Raw genomic sequence first — 16,530 nt, forward strand, 5'->3', positions numbered from 1 at the left:
GTATACCCAACCGGACATATGGACACCCCTTTTTCCCCCGCCCCGCCTCCAGACAAAAAACGCCAGCAACCAGAAATATCCAAGCCTCAATGTTTCATTTTTTTTAAGCAGCATTTTTCTTCAGGGATAAGTTGTTTGCCCAACATAACAAACAAAACGTAAATAACTAGGGCCCAATGCAATAACTAATCTATGAAAGGAAAATATAAATTAAATACAATCCTGACCTACCTCCCTCTCTAACAAAAACAGGAGAAAAAGTGATCAAATAAACAGGGCCTTATCCCCTACACTGCTAATCAGGCTTGTTTTCAAAGTGATATAAAAATACAATAATAATAAGAGAGCTAGATTAAGTATAACAAGGAAAGATCTTACAACCACATGGTATACACAAGCAAACACTCTTGGCGGTTTGTCTGGCTGGCGGTGCGGGGGCGAAAAAGATGTCATCTGCGCAGCCGAAACAGCCGTGGGAAATTTCTCTTCCACCAATCAACAACAGCCACGTCACAAAAAGACAGCCCTCACTCCAATGACCTGTCACTCAAAAGAAAAACACTAAAGAGGGGAGAAAAAAAGAAGCATACAATAATGCTCAAACCCCCACCAAAATATATCTATCCGTAACACATATACATAACTACTCAAAAGTCTAGACATACTATAAAGTCTTTTTCCAGAATATGAAGGAACATATAAGGAATCATGTAGTAATATAAAAAAAAAGTTAAACAAAACAAAATACTTGTTAGCTTGAAATTTCCGAGGCTGGCAACTCTTGCTCTTCCTTTCTTTTTTTACATGGCTTAGCATTTAATTGTTTAATGGCTTCAATAATCTCATTTTCTGTTATTTATTTATTCATTAATTTAATATATTCCATAAAACTTGATCATTTGTTATTTTCAGACTCACTTCTTACTTTTTTGTATAGGATAGGAATCAGAAATCAGTTTGTATTGAAATATGTTTAATAAAACTTAAATAGGTACCACTTTAAAATAAGACTACCGTTATAAAGGGTTTATAAATGGTTTACAATTAGTTTTTTAATGGTTAGTAATTAGGTTGTAAATGCCTTAGAAATCATTAATAATCAGTTATACAAAGTTATACATACGAAGAAAGGGCAACAGTATAGATGACTGTGGGTTCACTATTTGACAAACAACAGGTCATTGTTGCCCTTTCTACGTATGTGTTATAACTGATTATTAATGATAATTATGGCATTTACAACCTAATTAGTAACCATTAATAAACTAATTGTAAACCATTTATAAACCCTTTATAAAGGTAGTCTTATTTTAAAGTGGTACCCTTAAATGTATTAAAGTTGTCTTTATTTATTGTTTTGTGTGTGTAGGAGACGTGGTACTGGCCCGGACTGGTGAGTGCTGATGCAGTAGTGATGAGCGGGGTTCGCTGTGCTGGGACTGAGATGACCCTGTCTCACTGTCTGCATCACGGAGAGCATCTCAGCTGTCCCAAAGGAGGAGCACGATACGCCGCCGGGGTCTCCTGCTCTGAGAGTGAGAACACATCCCATAATACTCCATTTTACCCTTACAAAATTTGGAACTCTTAACCAATTAATATTCATCAGGCATCAAGTTTTACTAGCTTTAAAAAACAGCTAAAAACCTTATTTTTTAGCTTTGCTTTCTACTAGCTTCTTGTCTGTTCTTTGTTTATATTACAGTTTTGTTTGATTGACTTTGACTTTGTTCTTATTTTTATTCTTATGTTTATTTTATTCTAGATTTTATTTGAATATTTTTTTTTTAATGTAACTTTATTTCATTAAACCATTACTTTTTCTTTTTATTGTTTTATTTGTTTGACATTACTTATTGTTTTACATTTTTCTGTCTTATTTAATTTTATTGTGAAGCACTTTGAGCTGCATTATTATTTTTATAAAATATTATTTTTATATTTATTATTTTTATTTTTATTATTATTATTATTATTATTATTAGTAGTAGTAGTAGTTGTAGTAGTATAAAAATATCCACTACACCACACCACTCTCTGAATTCTATTTATTTGCACTATGTTAGTTATATTAGCTGATGTAACATTTAATTTATTAATTTAAGATTGATTTTAGATTAAAGCACATATTTTTAACCCACATTTAGGGATATTCTCAGCAGTGATGAACACTTGATTACTCCAACCGGTCTCATAGCTTTATTCCTCCTTCCTCAGCCGCTCCAGACCTGGTGCTGAACCCGCAGGTGGTGGAGCAGACCACGTACCTGGAGGACCGGCCCATGTTCATGCTGCAGTGCGCTTACGAGGAGAACTGCCTGGCCTCCACCTCCAGCTCCACCCCCGCCAACTCCTACCGCCGCCTGCTGCGCTTCTCCTCTCAGATCCACAACAACGGCCAGTCCGACTTCAGACCCAAAGCCTCCAGAGACTCCTGGGTCTGGCACGACTGCCACAGGTCATTAAAACATGCTTTTTTTAAACATTTTAAACCAGGTTAATGTATATTTCCTGTTTTTTTTTTTTTTTTTTACAGTTAAGGGTGACTCTTGGGCACCCCAATAAATTAAGACACTCAGATGATGTGGTTTCAGACCTTAATTGTTCTGTTTGTGTAATGGATGAACGTTCAATGTCATCACTTGAAAGACAGTAAGTCTTTGCTATCGTAACGACGGGAAAAGTACAGCTTCTCCTATAGCATGTACTACTTCTCTTAAATAATCATGTGTGTTTTTTGGGGCTAAACATGAAATAAACCAATCAGCATGTGACTTGCACTATATGCAGCGCTCCGGCTTTGCCAAGATAGCAATGAACATCTGATGGTTGACTGTTGTCAGGGTTCAAATCTGTGGCGCACTTGTGTTTTCCATTACCAAGTTACCAATGTACTAGAAATGTACATGAACACACCTCATTTTTTTGTGTACTAATTACTTGAGAATTTACTAAGTTGAGTATACTCAAGTATTCATAATGACTACCCAGAATTATTAATTAATTTTTTGAGTGTGGATACAATGGACAATTTTATCCCATAAAACAATGCGAAACGGTATGAGAGGAACTGTAAGTTACTGAAAGTAATCGCAGACATCTGGTAAATATCTAGCAGGTTTAATATCTGGACCAGTCGGCGACTGGGAGTCAAGAGCAGCTACAACCTTCTACCAAAAGGATCACGTTAAAAGAAAACTATTGTATGTGCAACCAGTGTATATTCTGCGTAGCATCTATCTTATGACAAAGAGTATTTTTGCTGAGCAGCCAGATGAGGGAAAAATGACATACTCAGAGTCGGGGTACACGGAAAAAAACGGTAACGCACGGAAGTCAAACAAAGGCAAAGAAAAGTGAGCTGTAATGCTGGACGAAACCAAAACAATACCCGATATTATACACGAAAGCTGAGTTCTGGGCAGTTTTTTATACCTGCCGCACCAGGTGCTAGTACTCAGGCGAATTACTTCCTGAAGGCGTCACATGATCGTGAAAGTCTCTGAATGGTGCATTCTGGGTACTTTAGTCCTTTGAGGTACCCCACCTGTGAATGCCAATGGTTCCTACTTAAACTTTAATATGACAAAAAACGTTGCCACTATATCAATATAAAATATGTTATATTAACATAAAGGGCTGATATATTGATTATTTTGGCTGAATCGTTGATGCATTGTGGTTTTGGACTGGCCTGCGTTACCGCATTACCACTCTACTCAGCTTTATTTATGTTTCTTGGATGTTGTGAACTCCTTAGATTCATCCACCCGCCCAAACCCACACACACACCCGCCCACACACACACACATACACACACACAAATATACATAGAACATCTGTGATTGGTCAGGATCTTCACATCGCTAAGAGCCTATAAAACATAGTCATAACCCCCTAATAAAACCGCAGATGGTTTAGGCAAACAGAAGCTGATATTCTTGGACAGTGGATTGCAGTACTGTATGAAACCGGTCTTCAATTATATATAATAGCAATAAAACAATAAAACGTTTTTTATAGGCCGTCCTGTATTGGACACGTCCCTAATATAATACATTTTTAGTGGTGAGAAGTCGTTGCCAGTGGTAGCTTTTAGTGGAAATACAATATTTAAAGATAAATATTGGCGCATTTTTCTGGAAAATGACTTTTCCATTTTTTATTTATTTATTTATTTATTTTTTCCAGGCATTACCACAGCATGGAGGTCTTCACTCATTACGACCTGCTGAGCCTAAACGGCACTAAAGTAGCAGAAGGACACAAGGCTAGTTTCTGCCTGGAGGACTCGGAGTGTGATGAAGGTGTGCGGTGTGTGTGTGTGTGTGTGTGTGTGTGTGTGTGTGGGGTGTGAGACGTCTTTGTTTGACAGGGATTTAAGGGATTTTTCTTAAGGCTAGCCAATCTATTATTAAATAAATCCCAAATTAAGTCCCTTTCCAACATCTAAAAGCCTCTAATCCCTCTAAGCTGCTGCTGTGTTATGTGTTTTGTCGTTCATCCAGGGATTGAGAAGAGATACGAGTGTGCCAACTTCGGCGAGCAGGGTATCACCGTGGGCTGCTGGGACACATACAGACACGACATCGACTGCCAGTGGGTGGACATCACTGATGTAAAGCCTGGGGATTACATGTTTCAGGTGACCTATCTTCTGGTGTCATTCTGTATCTAGTCAACAAGGTCACAAAGGACCCCAGGGTAACTTCTAAGCAACTGAAGGCCTCTCTTACATTTGCTAATATTAATGTTAATGTGTCTTTGAATGCATCATACACTCAATGATCTCTCACCAAGAGGTATGCTAACCAAAAGTAGCCTATAAAACTCTTGGAAACACTTTTTGTCTTCATTTTTATTATATGCTATAACCACATTTGTAACATATTATAATGCATTCATAAGGCATTATAAACATGGCTATAAATGTTTATAAAAATGCGTAACCCATTATAGCCATGTTTGTTAAGCATTATAACCTGTGATCATAATACATTATAAGCTGTGCTTATAATATATATATATATGTATATATATGTTAAAATAGTATATCTCTATCATTAATAATTTAGTCCTACAATAAATAAAGTCTGGCACTTTACTTAGAGCGCACAAAGACCTTTTATAATACATTATAATTGAATATAACTAATATTATATTCAAGACAAGAAAAGTGTATGAGTGGTTAAAAATATATTTATAGGATTATTGAGAGTGTGTTTATTAGTTGGAGGCTTTTTTAGTCATGATAAAGTCTGCAAGCAGGGGGGTTTCTTGGTATCGATGTATAACATGTTATAAACGCAGCTATTAATGCATTATAATCACAGTTCATGATGCATAATAAAGATTGCTATAATTAATTAAACATTTTATAAATATGTATAGCCATGTTTATAATGCCTTATGAATGCATTGTAATGTGTTATGAGTATGTTAATAGAGTCTTATAGAGGTGACATTCAAAGAAAGTGTTACCATCTTGGTAACTCTTCCTATATACCCTGTATTCATAATGCCTTGTAAATGCATTTATAATGCCTTATATGACATGCATAATACCTTTTAATGACAGTAATAAGCCTGTATACCCATTAGTACTTACAGCGACATTAATAACACATCATAAACTAGAAGTGTAAGGGTTTATAAAGAAAGGGCTTATAATGGCTAATAATATCTGTTCATAAGTACATTATTTAATGTAGTGTTGTAATGCACTATTACACAGATATTGGTATATGTTGGTATGATGCATTATAATATGCAAATTAGGCTTTTATAAAAGTGTGTTACACATTATAAAGCATTATATACAGTCATTACTGACTTTAAGTGGAGTGTGTTTTCAAATGCCTACAGTAAGGCATAATAACATTTACTTCACGTTTAAAACACACTTCACTTAAAGCCAGTAAAGCGCACTCATAATGCTCTATAAGACATTACAGTGAGGCATAATAAAATTTACTTCACGTTTAAAAAGTTAAAAAAAGGAAGTGAGTTGAAAACTCACTTCACTTAAAGTCAGTCATGATTGTGTGTAAGGCTTTATAATGTGTTACACACTTTTTAAAACCTTAATTGGAGAAATCATAGCTGCATATTATGATGCATTATACCAAAGTATACCAAATATGTGTTATGGTGCATTACAACACTACATTGTACAATGTACTTATTAACAGATATTGTAAGCCCTTTCTTTAGAAACCCTTATATGTGTAGTTGATAATGTACTTTACAGTCATTATAAGGTATTATGCATGCCATATAATGCATTATGAATGCATTCATAATGCATTTTGAATACAGGGTTCATGGGAAGTGTTACCAAAATCTCTTTTTTAAAAAAAAGCCAAATTTGTGTGGATAAGCCTTAAGAGTGTGTTTAAATAATCTTAAAATAATCGTAATCTTATTTTTTTTAACCTTTGCTTTTACAGATCGTCATTAACCCCAACTACGAGGTGGCTGAGTCTGATTATACCAACAATGTTGTGAAATGCAGGTGTCGATATGATGGCCATCGTATATGGATGTACAACTGTCATATAGGTGAGACTCGCAAACACTACATATTACAGTCATATGAAAAAGTTTGGGCACCCCTATTAATCTTAATCATTTTAAGTTGTAAATATTTAAGTGTTTGCAGCAGCCATTTCAGTTTGATATATCTAATAACTGATGGACACAGTAATATTTCAGGATTGAAATGAGGTTTATTGTACTAACAGAAAATGTGCAATATGCATTAAACCAAAATTTGACCGGTGCAAAAGTATGGGCACCCTTATCATTTTATTGATTTGAATACTCCTAACTACTTTTTACTGACTTACTGAAGCACAAAATTGGTTTGGTAACCTCATTGAGCTTTGAACTTCATAGCCAGGTGTATCCAATAATGAGAAAAGGTATTTAAGGTGGCCAATTGCAAGTTGTTCTCCTATTTGAATCTGCTCTGAAGAGTGGCTTTTGCACACCTCAGGCGACTCTGTTTGTGGCGTGCTTGCAGAAATGGCTTCTTTCGCATCACTCTCCCATACAGCTTCTCCTTGTGCAAAGTGCGCTTTATTGTTGACCGATGCACAGTGACACCATCTGCAGCTCTTTGGAGGTGGTCTGTGGATGGTCCTTGACTGTTCTCACCATTCTTCTTCTCTGCCTTTCTGAAATTTTTCTTGGCCTGCCACTTCTGAGCTTAACAAGAACTGTCCCTGTGCTCTTCCATTTCCTTACTATGTTCCTCACAGTGGAAACTGACAGGTTACATCTCTGAGACAACTTTTTGTATCCTTCCCCTGAACAACTATGTTGAACAATCTTTGTTTTTAGATCATTTGAGAGTTGTTTTGATGAGAACATGATGCCACTATCTATCTATCGTATAATCAAGTGCGCAGAGTTCAACTAATCTATTAGAGTACAGGAAGTGTGCTCGTTAGTGTGTTCAAGTGTTCACCTATACAAGTGTGAGATCTTCATATAAAACACCAACATAGTCTGGTGTATTTTAGTCCTAACACTGATGCCTTTCCATCTATTCTCCTCACAGGAGGATCGGTCAGTGCTGAAACGGAGGATACGTTCCCTGGCCTCCTGAACAACCAGGTGACCCACAGGTAAAAGATCTCACCAGAAGAACTAGTGAGACTGCCCCAACCACTACAAATCCCCAGCATCACCACACCAGCGTGAGTCAGTTCACTGCCCTGACTGAGATCAGTTCTGGATGCCTCAAATACCCACCCCAACGTGAACGACTGAAGATACCCCCTAAAACTGCCCCCTAAAGCACCAGTGCTTAATATCCTCCTACACCAATTGGTGCCTGAGTTCCAGCATTTCCAAGTCCCAAGTGCCTCATGCTGAGCAGAGACAAAGACCCTTCAGTGCCTTCAGGTACATCCTGGTAGCGAGATGAACCCTTCAGAACTTTATCTGCTGCTATGTGTGGAGATGTGAACTCTGATGCACTTTGTTTTGCCCAAATGGAACCAACCAACCAATCAATCAACCAACCAAACCAAATGGAGAACACAGAGCATTGACAGGACTCCCGTAAACTTCATCTGAAAGGAGCAGCGTGTGGAATCTCTGTTTCTTGCCTGAGCAGAGCATTCTGAATGCTGAAGTATTAGAAGTACAAGACGTACAAAATTCGATGGTAAAAAATATTTCAGTATCTCATGGTTTCATTAATAATTTGACGAATGACTGTAGAAAACATGGACGCCATTGGTCGTTTTTCTTATATTCTAAAGAATGAAGCCAAAATATCTACCATGTTGTCGAATTTGTAACTAGAGACTATGCAGTAGAGATCAAAGGCAGTGGCAGAAAAACATATTAATTTGGTAAGAGTGTCTCAGACCGCCTTCCTTAAATTTACAGTTCAGTCTATATGGCATGTATCGGTATTAGTCATTATCCTGACGTAAAAGTTTTGTAATTTGACGTCATGACCAACATTTAACCTGTAATTAACGTATATTGACGTTGGTGGCCAGCTGGGAGAAAATAAATGTGTCGAGACCTTAACCTAGACTAAGAGTACCAATACTACCACCACGTCAAACAACACTAATGTTAGCTGGCTGGCTAACATCTAATTAGCTCACCTATTAGCGCATCTTTTCCCGCTAAAAGCAGACTTGAAACTGGCTAAAACTGTTAATGTGACCATACTGCAGCTAGCGAGAAAAAGACTAAACCTTTGTTGGTTTTGCACTTGAGAGATACTGGGCCCTATCTTACGCTCTGTGCTCATTGCTATCTTACACCCCGCCAACAGTCTATATTCATGTCTTCCTCCAGCGTCATTTAAATAGCAACAGTGCTTGTGATTATCTTGGGAATGCTTGAGAATATACATTGATGGGCATGGTGGTCTAAAAAAAAACACAGGCGCACCACTGACTGTATACATTTTAAACAGAAATCAACAGTCAGACGTTCATTGCTATCCTGGCAGGGAAATGTCAACATGGTTGCATTCCCATTGTGCATACACCCCTGCTTGTTTTGTACACATGAACACGCAGCAGTGCACAAACTCATAGCGCATGCCTGTTGAAAGCTATGTGAGCAGGTCTGTTGAGAAGCGTTGGACATGTTCAGGTAGCTGCACTGTTAAAATAGCAATACACCAAAGTTAGAGCGCACCTGGCTCTTAAAGGGAATGATGAGCAAGTGACACGTTTTGTTTATTTTATGTTAAGAGCCAAAACACACCAATGAATAATTAAGAGAATTAGTACTAGTATGTCTTTTGAGTGCAAGGTGTACTTTTCCCGTTGTTAAGAAAGCAAAGACACACTGACCATGCTGTCCATGCTTTCTACAGTCATTGATCCGTACTGGTTAGCATAAATGCTCTTTGCTAAATAAAAAAATCCTAAGGTGGGTTTAATACATGTTTTATTGGTACTTGCATGTTTTTTTTTCATATCCTGTGTTGAAAATGATTGAAAAAATAATTCATACCAGTTTCATTAAGAGTTGCAAGACCTAAATGGCATTCAATCATTTTCATTTTAAAATTTAAGACTGGGCTCAGTTTAGACCTGTCTGTGCAACTGGCTAACTTAGCTAAATCAGATAAGTTGTTATTAGAAGATTTTCAGGTCTATTTTTTTATCTATGTGTTTATCTACACATATTTCTCTCCTGAAAAAACTTTATTTGGGTGGGTAAAGCCCCTCCGTTTACTTACAGTAGGCTTAGATTTCCAAGGTTTTAGCGCTAGTCACCATTTGCAGTGCTTAGCGCTAGTAAATGCCACCCGACAGCGCTACACTGAGGAACCTGAGGAACCCTGAGTGTTCCAGTAACCCAAAGGGGTTAGCTATTAGCTAGCGGTTCTTCCCTTGTAGCTTGTTTTAAAACAGCAAACACACAGAGTACAGTCCGATATACTCACCTCTGAATGGCGAAAAAGTTAGCGCTGCAGTTAGCGGCTAATGCTAACAGTTACAGGACTTACCAAATTCACTATGTAGAGAATTAGGAAGCCGTTGGAGACACAGCTACAGAAACACAATTAAAATATGTCCTTTTTCTTGGTGAAGCAAATCAGTACCACAATTTAGCTCGTAAATCGAGGTAATTATGAACCAATGATGCTTCGACACATGATCCAATCAGCTGCCTTTGAAGAAAAGCTTTCCTAGTGCAGTCACATTTAAAAAAAATAATAAATGTACAGTTTATAATCTAGCTATTTTTCTTCTTATTCTGTTTCCTCTGCTGTCTGGCATACTGTCTCCATTTACCGCTCATATAGCCCTCCTCTGGGACGCATTTAAGGTCATATCATGCATAAAGAAACTGCTATAACGCTAATTAGCTTCGATTAGTAACTTATTTTAAGTCAGGGATTTGAACGACAACTGTGCGTAGTTCATTCTTTTTTTTCTCTTTTGTTTTATTCGATTTTTTTGTTGGTGTCTTGTAATGATGTCATATGTGTTCCAGTGGTGCTATCGAACATAAGCCCTCTGTTTTTAGAGGGCACACGTCGTCATGTGACTGATTTATAGTATGCTTACTTGAATGGAGTGTAAAAATCCATACTGTGCATTGTTTAAAATGTTGTTTAGCCATAAATAAATGTAAGCCTTCAGCAACAGAGCGTTTGCCTGCTTTTAATTCTTTTTTGACTGACCGACTGACTGATTGATTGGAATCAGTTTGAATGTGTAAATGTAATGTAACAAGTTATGATTTGTTTCAATGAGAGGTTGAGAAAATCACAATTCAAATTGTTCTAAATATTTATTGTTATTATTATTGTTGTATTTTTAAGCAATAGAACACGAGAGGGAGTGTGTTATCGCGAATAACATCACGGCTGTGATTCGGTCATAGGCACGGCCGAAAGCGAGTTAGGCACAGTTAATATGGACTGTGCCTTCCGCCAAAAAAAAGTAGTTCCACAACAACAAAATTGGGAATAAGTGAAGATGGTAATGTTAGGAGGGTGAAATAACGCTAATACTCTCCTCTCCTGCTCCGTGGAGTCGTCTTCAGGTGAAGCTAAGCATTTTTTGAGCATTTCTGCTTGTTTTGCTGGGTGGTGTTGGTGGTTTTAGCTAGCCGGCTGGACTGTGGTTAGGTTAGCGTAGCTTGCTTTAGCTTAGCATTAGCTTAGCGTAGCTTAGCCTAGCCTGGCTGGTTAGCGTTCTGGCTCTCAGACGGCATTAACAGAGCAATTTTCTTTCCATTTTTTTCACAAAAGACGAGCCAGTGCTGCGGGCGAGCGTGCCGTGGCTGAGCGCTAGCCTGTGCTAAGCTAACGCTGCTGCGAGTCTCCTGTGTGTAAACGCCGTTACTCTGCAAGTGTAAGAAGGCCGTGATGTTATCACATATATCGGCACGGCTAGAACACTTCTCAACCAATCAGATTGTGAGGTCAGAACTAACTGTTGTATAAATACTAATATAGTCCAAAAGTTCATTTTCAATGGGCAAAAAAACGCCCATTAACGAAGTTTTAACAAAAAACATATGTCCGATCAGAAAGCTTTATACAAGAACATCATTCCTGATAAGGACAGACGTTTTAGCGTTGGAATGGAGTCAATATCTATCTATCTCGAAAAATGCAGCCTGAGTTATCTGGACAAAAAACAGGTGGAACTAGATTGTAGTTCCTGCAGAAACTGTGAGTGTGATTGCAGTACTGATTTGTGGCTGGTTGCTATTATGTTGCTAAGTGGTTGCTAGGTGGTTGCTAAGGTGTTACTAGGTGGTTGCTAAAGTGTTGCTATGGTATCTATGGTGTTGCTAAGTGGTTGCTAGGTGGTTGCTATGGTGTTGCTAGGTGGTTGCTAAGGTGGAATTTTGTCTTCTTATCTCAAAAATTGTGACTTACACGGGCATGCAAAATTCTCCCCATTCATTTTTAATGGCCAAAAAAGCAGACATTAACGAAGTTTTAACGAAAAACGTATGGCCAATCAGAAAGCTTTATACAAGCACACCATTTCTGATAATGACGGATGTTTTAGCGTTGAAACAGAGTCGATATCTATCTATCTTGAAAAATGCAGCCTTGCAGAGTTATCCGGACAAAAAACAGGTGGAACTAGATTGTGGTTTCTGCAGAAACTGTGAGTGTGATTGCAGTGCTGATTCGTGGCTGGTTGCTATCATGTTGCTAAGTGGTTGCTAGGTGGTTGCTAAGGTGTTGCTATGGTATCCGTGGTGGTTGCTTTAATGTTCATAAGTGGTTGCTAGGTGGTTTCAAATGTGTTGGTATGGTGTTGCTAAGGTGATACTAGGTGGTTGCCAAAAATTGTGACGTGCACAGGCGTGCAAATTTCTCCCCACTCATTTTCAATGGAAAAAAAAGTGCACATTTACGAAGTTTCAACGAAAAGCGTATGTCCGATCGGAAAGCTGTAAAGAAGCCCACCATTCCTGATGAGGATGGAAGTTTTATCAATGGAACAGAGCCAATATCTCGAAAATTGCAATCACATTGATAATAATAATAAAATAGAAGAATAAGAAGACTTTAGAAAGAACAGTACAGTGATTGCCTTCTGTAATCATACTAATAAAGAAATACCAAATCAAATGTACTTACTTATTTTTTGTGTCAAATCCATAAAATCTATGAATTACCTTCAAGTCCTTCAGTCTAACAATGAATTTCAAATAAACAGGGACCACAGGAGGGCGCTCTAACCCCAGTTCTTGGTCTCAGAGTCTGATAAGTCAGGCTGAGTGATCTGAACTCCAGCACCGTCCTTTGTTTCTTCAGGGCCCCTCAGCAGGCCGAACCGAGCCTTTAAGGAAATTCTCAGAGCTTGTGTTTCTGGATCTGGCGTCCCTCCAGCGGCGGCCACTTCAGACCGGCGGGGTTTACATTCCTCACAGGTCAGTGTATACGTCGGGCAGCAGCAGCAGCATGCGTGAAGATGGATGCCCGGGTGCACTCTGCTCCTTAAGGCTCACGGTTGCTTATCTAAGTGGACGCCGCACTTCAGGTGATTAATGGCAGGACGACCTGCTGCTCCCCCTGCCATTATTACAAACACCGACATTCAGACCTCTCTCTCTCTCTCTCTTTCTCTCTATTTCGCTCTTTCTTTCATAGGGGTGGGCGATATGTCCCAAAAAAAATAATATCACGATATTTCCTGGTATTTTTGCGACAACGATACTCTTGGCGATATATAACAAAACACTTAATTAAAAAAAAAAACAAATATATATATATATATATATATATATATATATATATATATATATATATATATATATATATATATATATATATATTTCAAGAATACACTATTAAAACAAAATGATTGCATATGATACGATATGGTACACCCCTAACTAAGATATTACAAATTATATCAAAGTATCAGATTTGCAACAGAAGTCAAGAATCCAGATAGTCATGATACAAATAATGGGTACCACTTTAAAAGAAGACTACCTTCATAAAGGGTTTATAAATGGTTTACAATAAGTTTATTAATGGTTACTAATAAGGTTGTAAATGCCTTAAAAATCATTTATAATCAGTTATAACACATACGTAGAAAGGGCAACAATGACCTGTTGTTTGCCAAATAGTGAACCCACAGCCATCTATATTGTTGCCCTTTCTACTTATATGTGTTATAACTGATTATTAATGTTAATTAATTTTAAGGCATTTACAACCTTATTAGTAATGGGTACCACTTTAAAATAAGACTACCTTTATAAAGGGTTTATAAATGGTTTACAATAAGTTTTATTAATAGTTACTAATAAGGTTGTAAATGCCTTATAAATCAATTAACATTAATAATCAGTTATAACACATATAATTAGAAAGGGCAACAGTATAGATGGCTGTGGGTTCACTATTTGGCAAACAACAGGTCATTGTTGCACTTTCTACGTATGTGTTATAACTGATTATTAATGATTTTTTTAAGGCATTTACAGCCTTTACATTAGTAACCATTAATAAACTAATTGTAAACCATTTATAAACCCTTTATAATGGTAGTCTTATTTTAAAGTGGTACCCCTTATTTGTATCATGACTATCTTGATTCTTGACTTCTGTTACAAATCTGATATTCTAATATTTTTTATATCTTAGTTAGGGGTGTGCCATATCATATCATAACTAATTGTAAACCATTTATAAACCCTTTATAAAGGTTATTTTAAAGCGGTACCAAATAATGCACTCCAAATATCTCCATATATCCAGGAAAAATAAAGTAAAATAAATGATACTAGACAGATATGATCTGTCTCTAGTAGATATAAAATGGGAAATGAGAAAAGTATGAATTTTTCTGTTTTTTTAAAACAGCAAAAATTTAAGAGTGGTGGGTAATATGGCACGATATTTTTTTTTCAGGGTATAATATCGTTCACGATATTTAAAAATGTTGACGATATTATCGCATACGATGCAATATGGCACACCCCTACTCTTTCACTCTTTCTGAAACAGCTCCTCTGCGTCCTGTTCATTATAGATGGCCGATGGTTTCAGACCAATGAAACAGTCCAGGCAGCAAACAGTCTGGAATAAAGGGCTTTTATTTTTGCAGCATGTTTGAAATGTTAAAATGATGTTTGGCTACTCGAGCGCAGGCTTGGCGTAGCGAGGCAGAGATGCGAGACGAGATTTTCAGCGACGGTGAAAAAATCTGGGAAGAAAAAACATCACCGTCCTGCCAATTCCTCTTTCAGAGATGTTTTGGATGCTTGGAGTGAGATGGATGTTGAGTAGGTTCTCCATCGGGCGTGTGATATGAATCAGTAATAAGAATAATGAAGAGAGGGAGAGGTACATGCAGGGCTGTGCTGAGGCCAAAAAGTCCTTAAAGAACCTTCTGTATCACTTTATTTGAAAGCTACCTACATAAGGGCTTCATATCATATTAATATAAAGTGCGGTAACACTTTATTTTAAGGAACGCAAATTAGGCGCTTATTCACGTCTTATTATTTGCTGAATAAAGCCTTAATTACACATTAGTAAATAATTTATTCTCTATTATTATTTATTAATATATGTATTCTGTGTACGTGTTATTGGTGCTTAATTAGGGGTCTGTTATGTGGAAATGATTAATAATGGCTGTATTAGTTCTTATAGTGCACTATAAACAGTTATGTTAGCACCCTGTTAATCAGATTATTAAGCATTATTAACTATAAGCTAATTCTACATGTTATTAGTGTTATTATAATTGGCAGCAGTTTGATTGCTCTATGTGAGTTTGGTAAGGTTATGGCTATGCTGGAGTTTTCTGAGTTAATAAGGGGTTAATAAGTCACTAATAGACCAAGATGTGCACTATACTCTAAAGTGAGGTTCTGTTCATCACTAATTAGACACTAATGAACTGAATAAATATTTAATCAATCAGAGACCCCTAATGAAGCACCAATAACACTTACACAGAATAAAGCCTAATAAATAGTGAATAAATCATTTACAAATGTCTAATTAAGGCTTTATTAAGCAAATAATAAGACATTAATAAGCGCCTAATTTGTGTTCCTTAAAATAAAGTGTTACCTAAAGTGCTACTGAACTTTTCAGCAGGGACCAGCAGTCAGCCTGATGTCATAAAGACATAGGACTAGTTAGTAGGAATGTGGACAATGTGGAAAATATTATAAGTGTTGTAACGTTAGCTTGATATCAAGCTCCAACACTGAAAAAAAACATTGAATTGTAACTCAAAATGTAATTAAGACGCTATTGGATATACGAACCCAACATAGGCTTGATGTTGACCTCTAACGTTGGACAGAACTATAGTTGGAACTGGAAACCACTTAGACATCAAATTAAATTTTGGTTAAAAAATATAATAAAAACTGTATTTACATCAAAACCCTAAAACCCAAAAACATTGGCTTGACATCAACCTCAAACATCGGACAGACATTACATTTTAGTAAGCTTTATGTCAACCTCCAACTTTTAAATGAAAATGAAAATGAAAACTGTTGACGTCAAAACCTAAAGTTGGCTTGATGTTTACCTCTAACGTTGGACCAATGTTAAATTGTTGTTGAAAACAATAATCAGTTGACGCAAAAAACAAACATTACTGCAATGTTAACCTCTAACATTAGACAGAATTGTAGAACTGGGAACAACATTGACATCAAAATGAACCATTGGCTCAATGTCAACTTTCAGCATTGAACAGACATGCTGACTGGAAATAAAGTTGAGTTGAGGTCAAAAAACAACATAGGCTTGATGTTGACATCTAACACTGGACAGAACTATAGTTGTAACTGGAAAACACTTGGACATCAAATTAAATTTTGCTTAAAAAATATAATAAAAACTGTATTTCCATCAAAACCCTAAAACCCAAAAACATTGGCTTGACATCAACCTCAAACATTGGACAGACATTACATTTTAGTAAGCTTTATGTCAGTCTTCAACTTTGGACAGATATTGAATTGCAACTGGAAACGCATGATTGGACAGATGTTGAATTTTGGTTGAAAATTAAAACGTC

The 16,530-nt window shown here is 36.9% G+C and overlaps 1 protein-coding gene across 1 annotated transcript in view; it reads left to right on the forward strand.

Annotated features, from left to right (window-relative positions):
* Positions 1-10,640, forward strand: part of loxl2b (lysyl oxidase-like 2b) — a 59,022-nt gene extending 48,382 nt beyond the window's left edge. Inside the window, exons 9-14 of the mRNA XM_022666876.2 lie at positions 1,370-1,535; positions 2,218-2,458; positions 4,192-4,307; positions 4,509-4,645; positions 6,451-6,562; positions 7,566-10,640. Of these exons, the coding sequence (XP_022522597.1) occupies positions 1,370-1,535; positions 2,218-2,458; positions 4,192-4,307; positions 4,509-4,645; positions 6,451-6,562; positions 7,566-7,636 (843 nt within the window). The 3' untranslated portion in view covers positions 7,637-10,640. The remainder of the gene's footprint in view (positions 1-1,369; positions 1,536-2,217; positions 2,459-4,191; positions 4,308-4,508; positions 4,646-6,450; positions 6,563-7,565) is intronic.
* Positions 10,641-16,530: the final 5,890 nt, after the last annotated feature.

The sequence above is a fragment of the Astyanax mexicanus genome, chromosome 22 (genome assembly GCF_023375975.1).
Source record: "Astyanax mexicanus isolate ESR-SI-001 chromosome 22, AstMex3_surface, whole genome shotgun sequence".
Lineage (NCBI taxonomy): Eukaryota > Metazoa > Chordata > Actinopteri > Characiformes > Acestrorhamphidae > Astyanax > Astyanax mexicanus.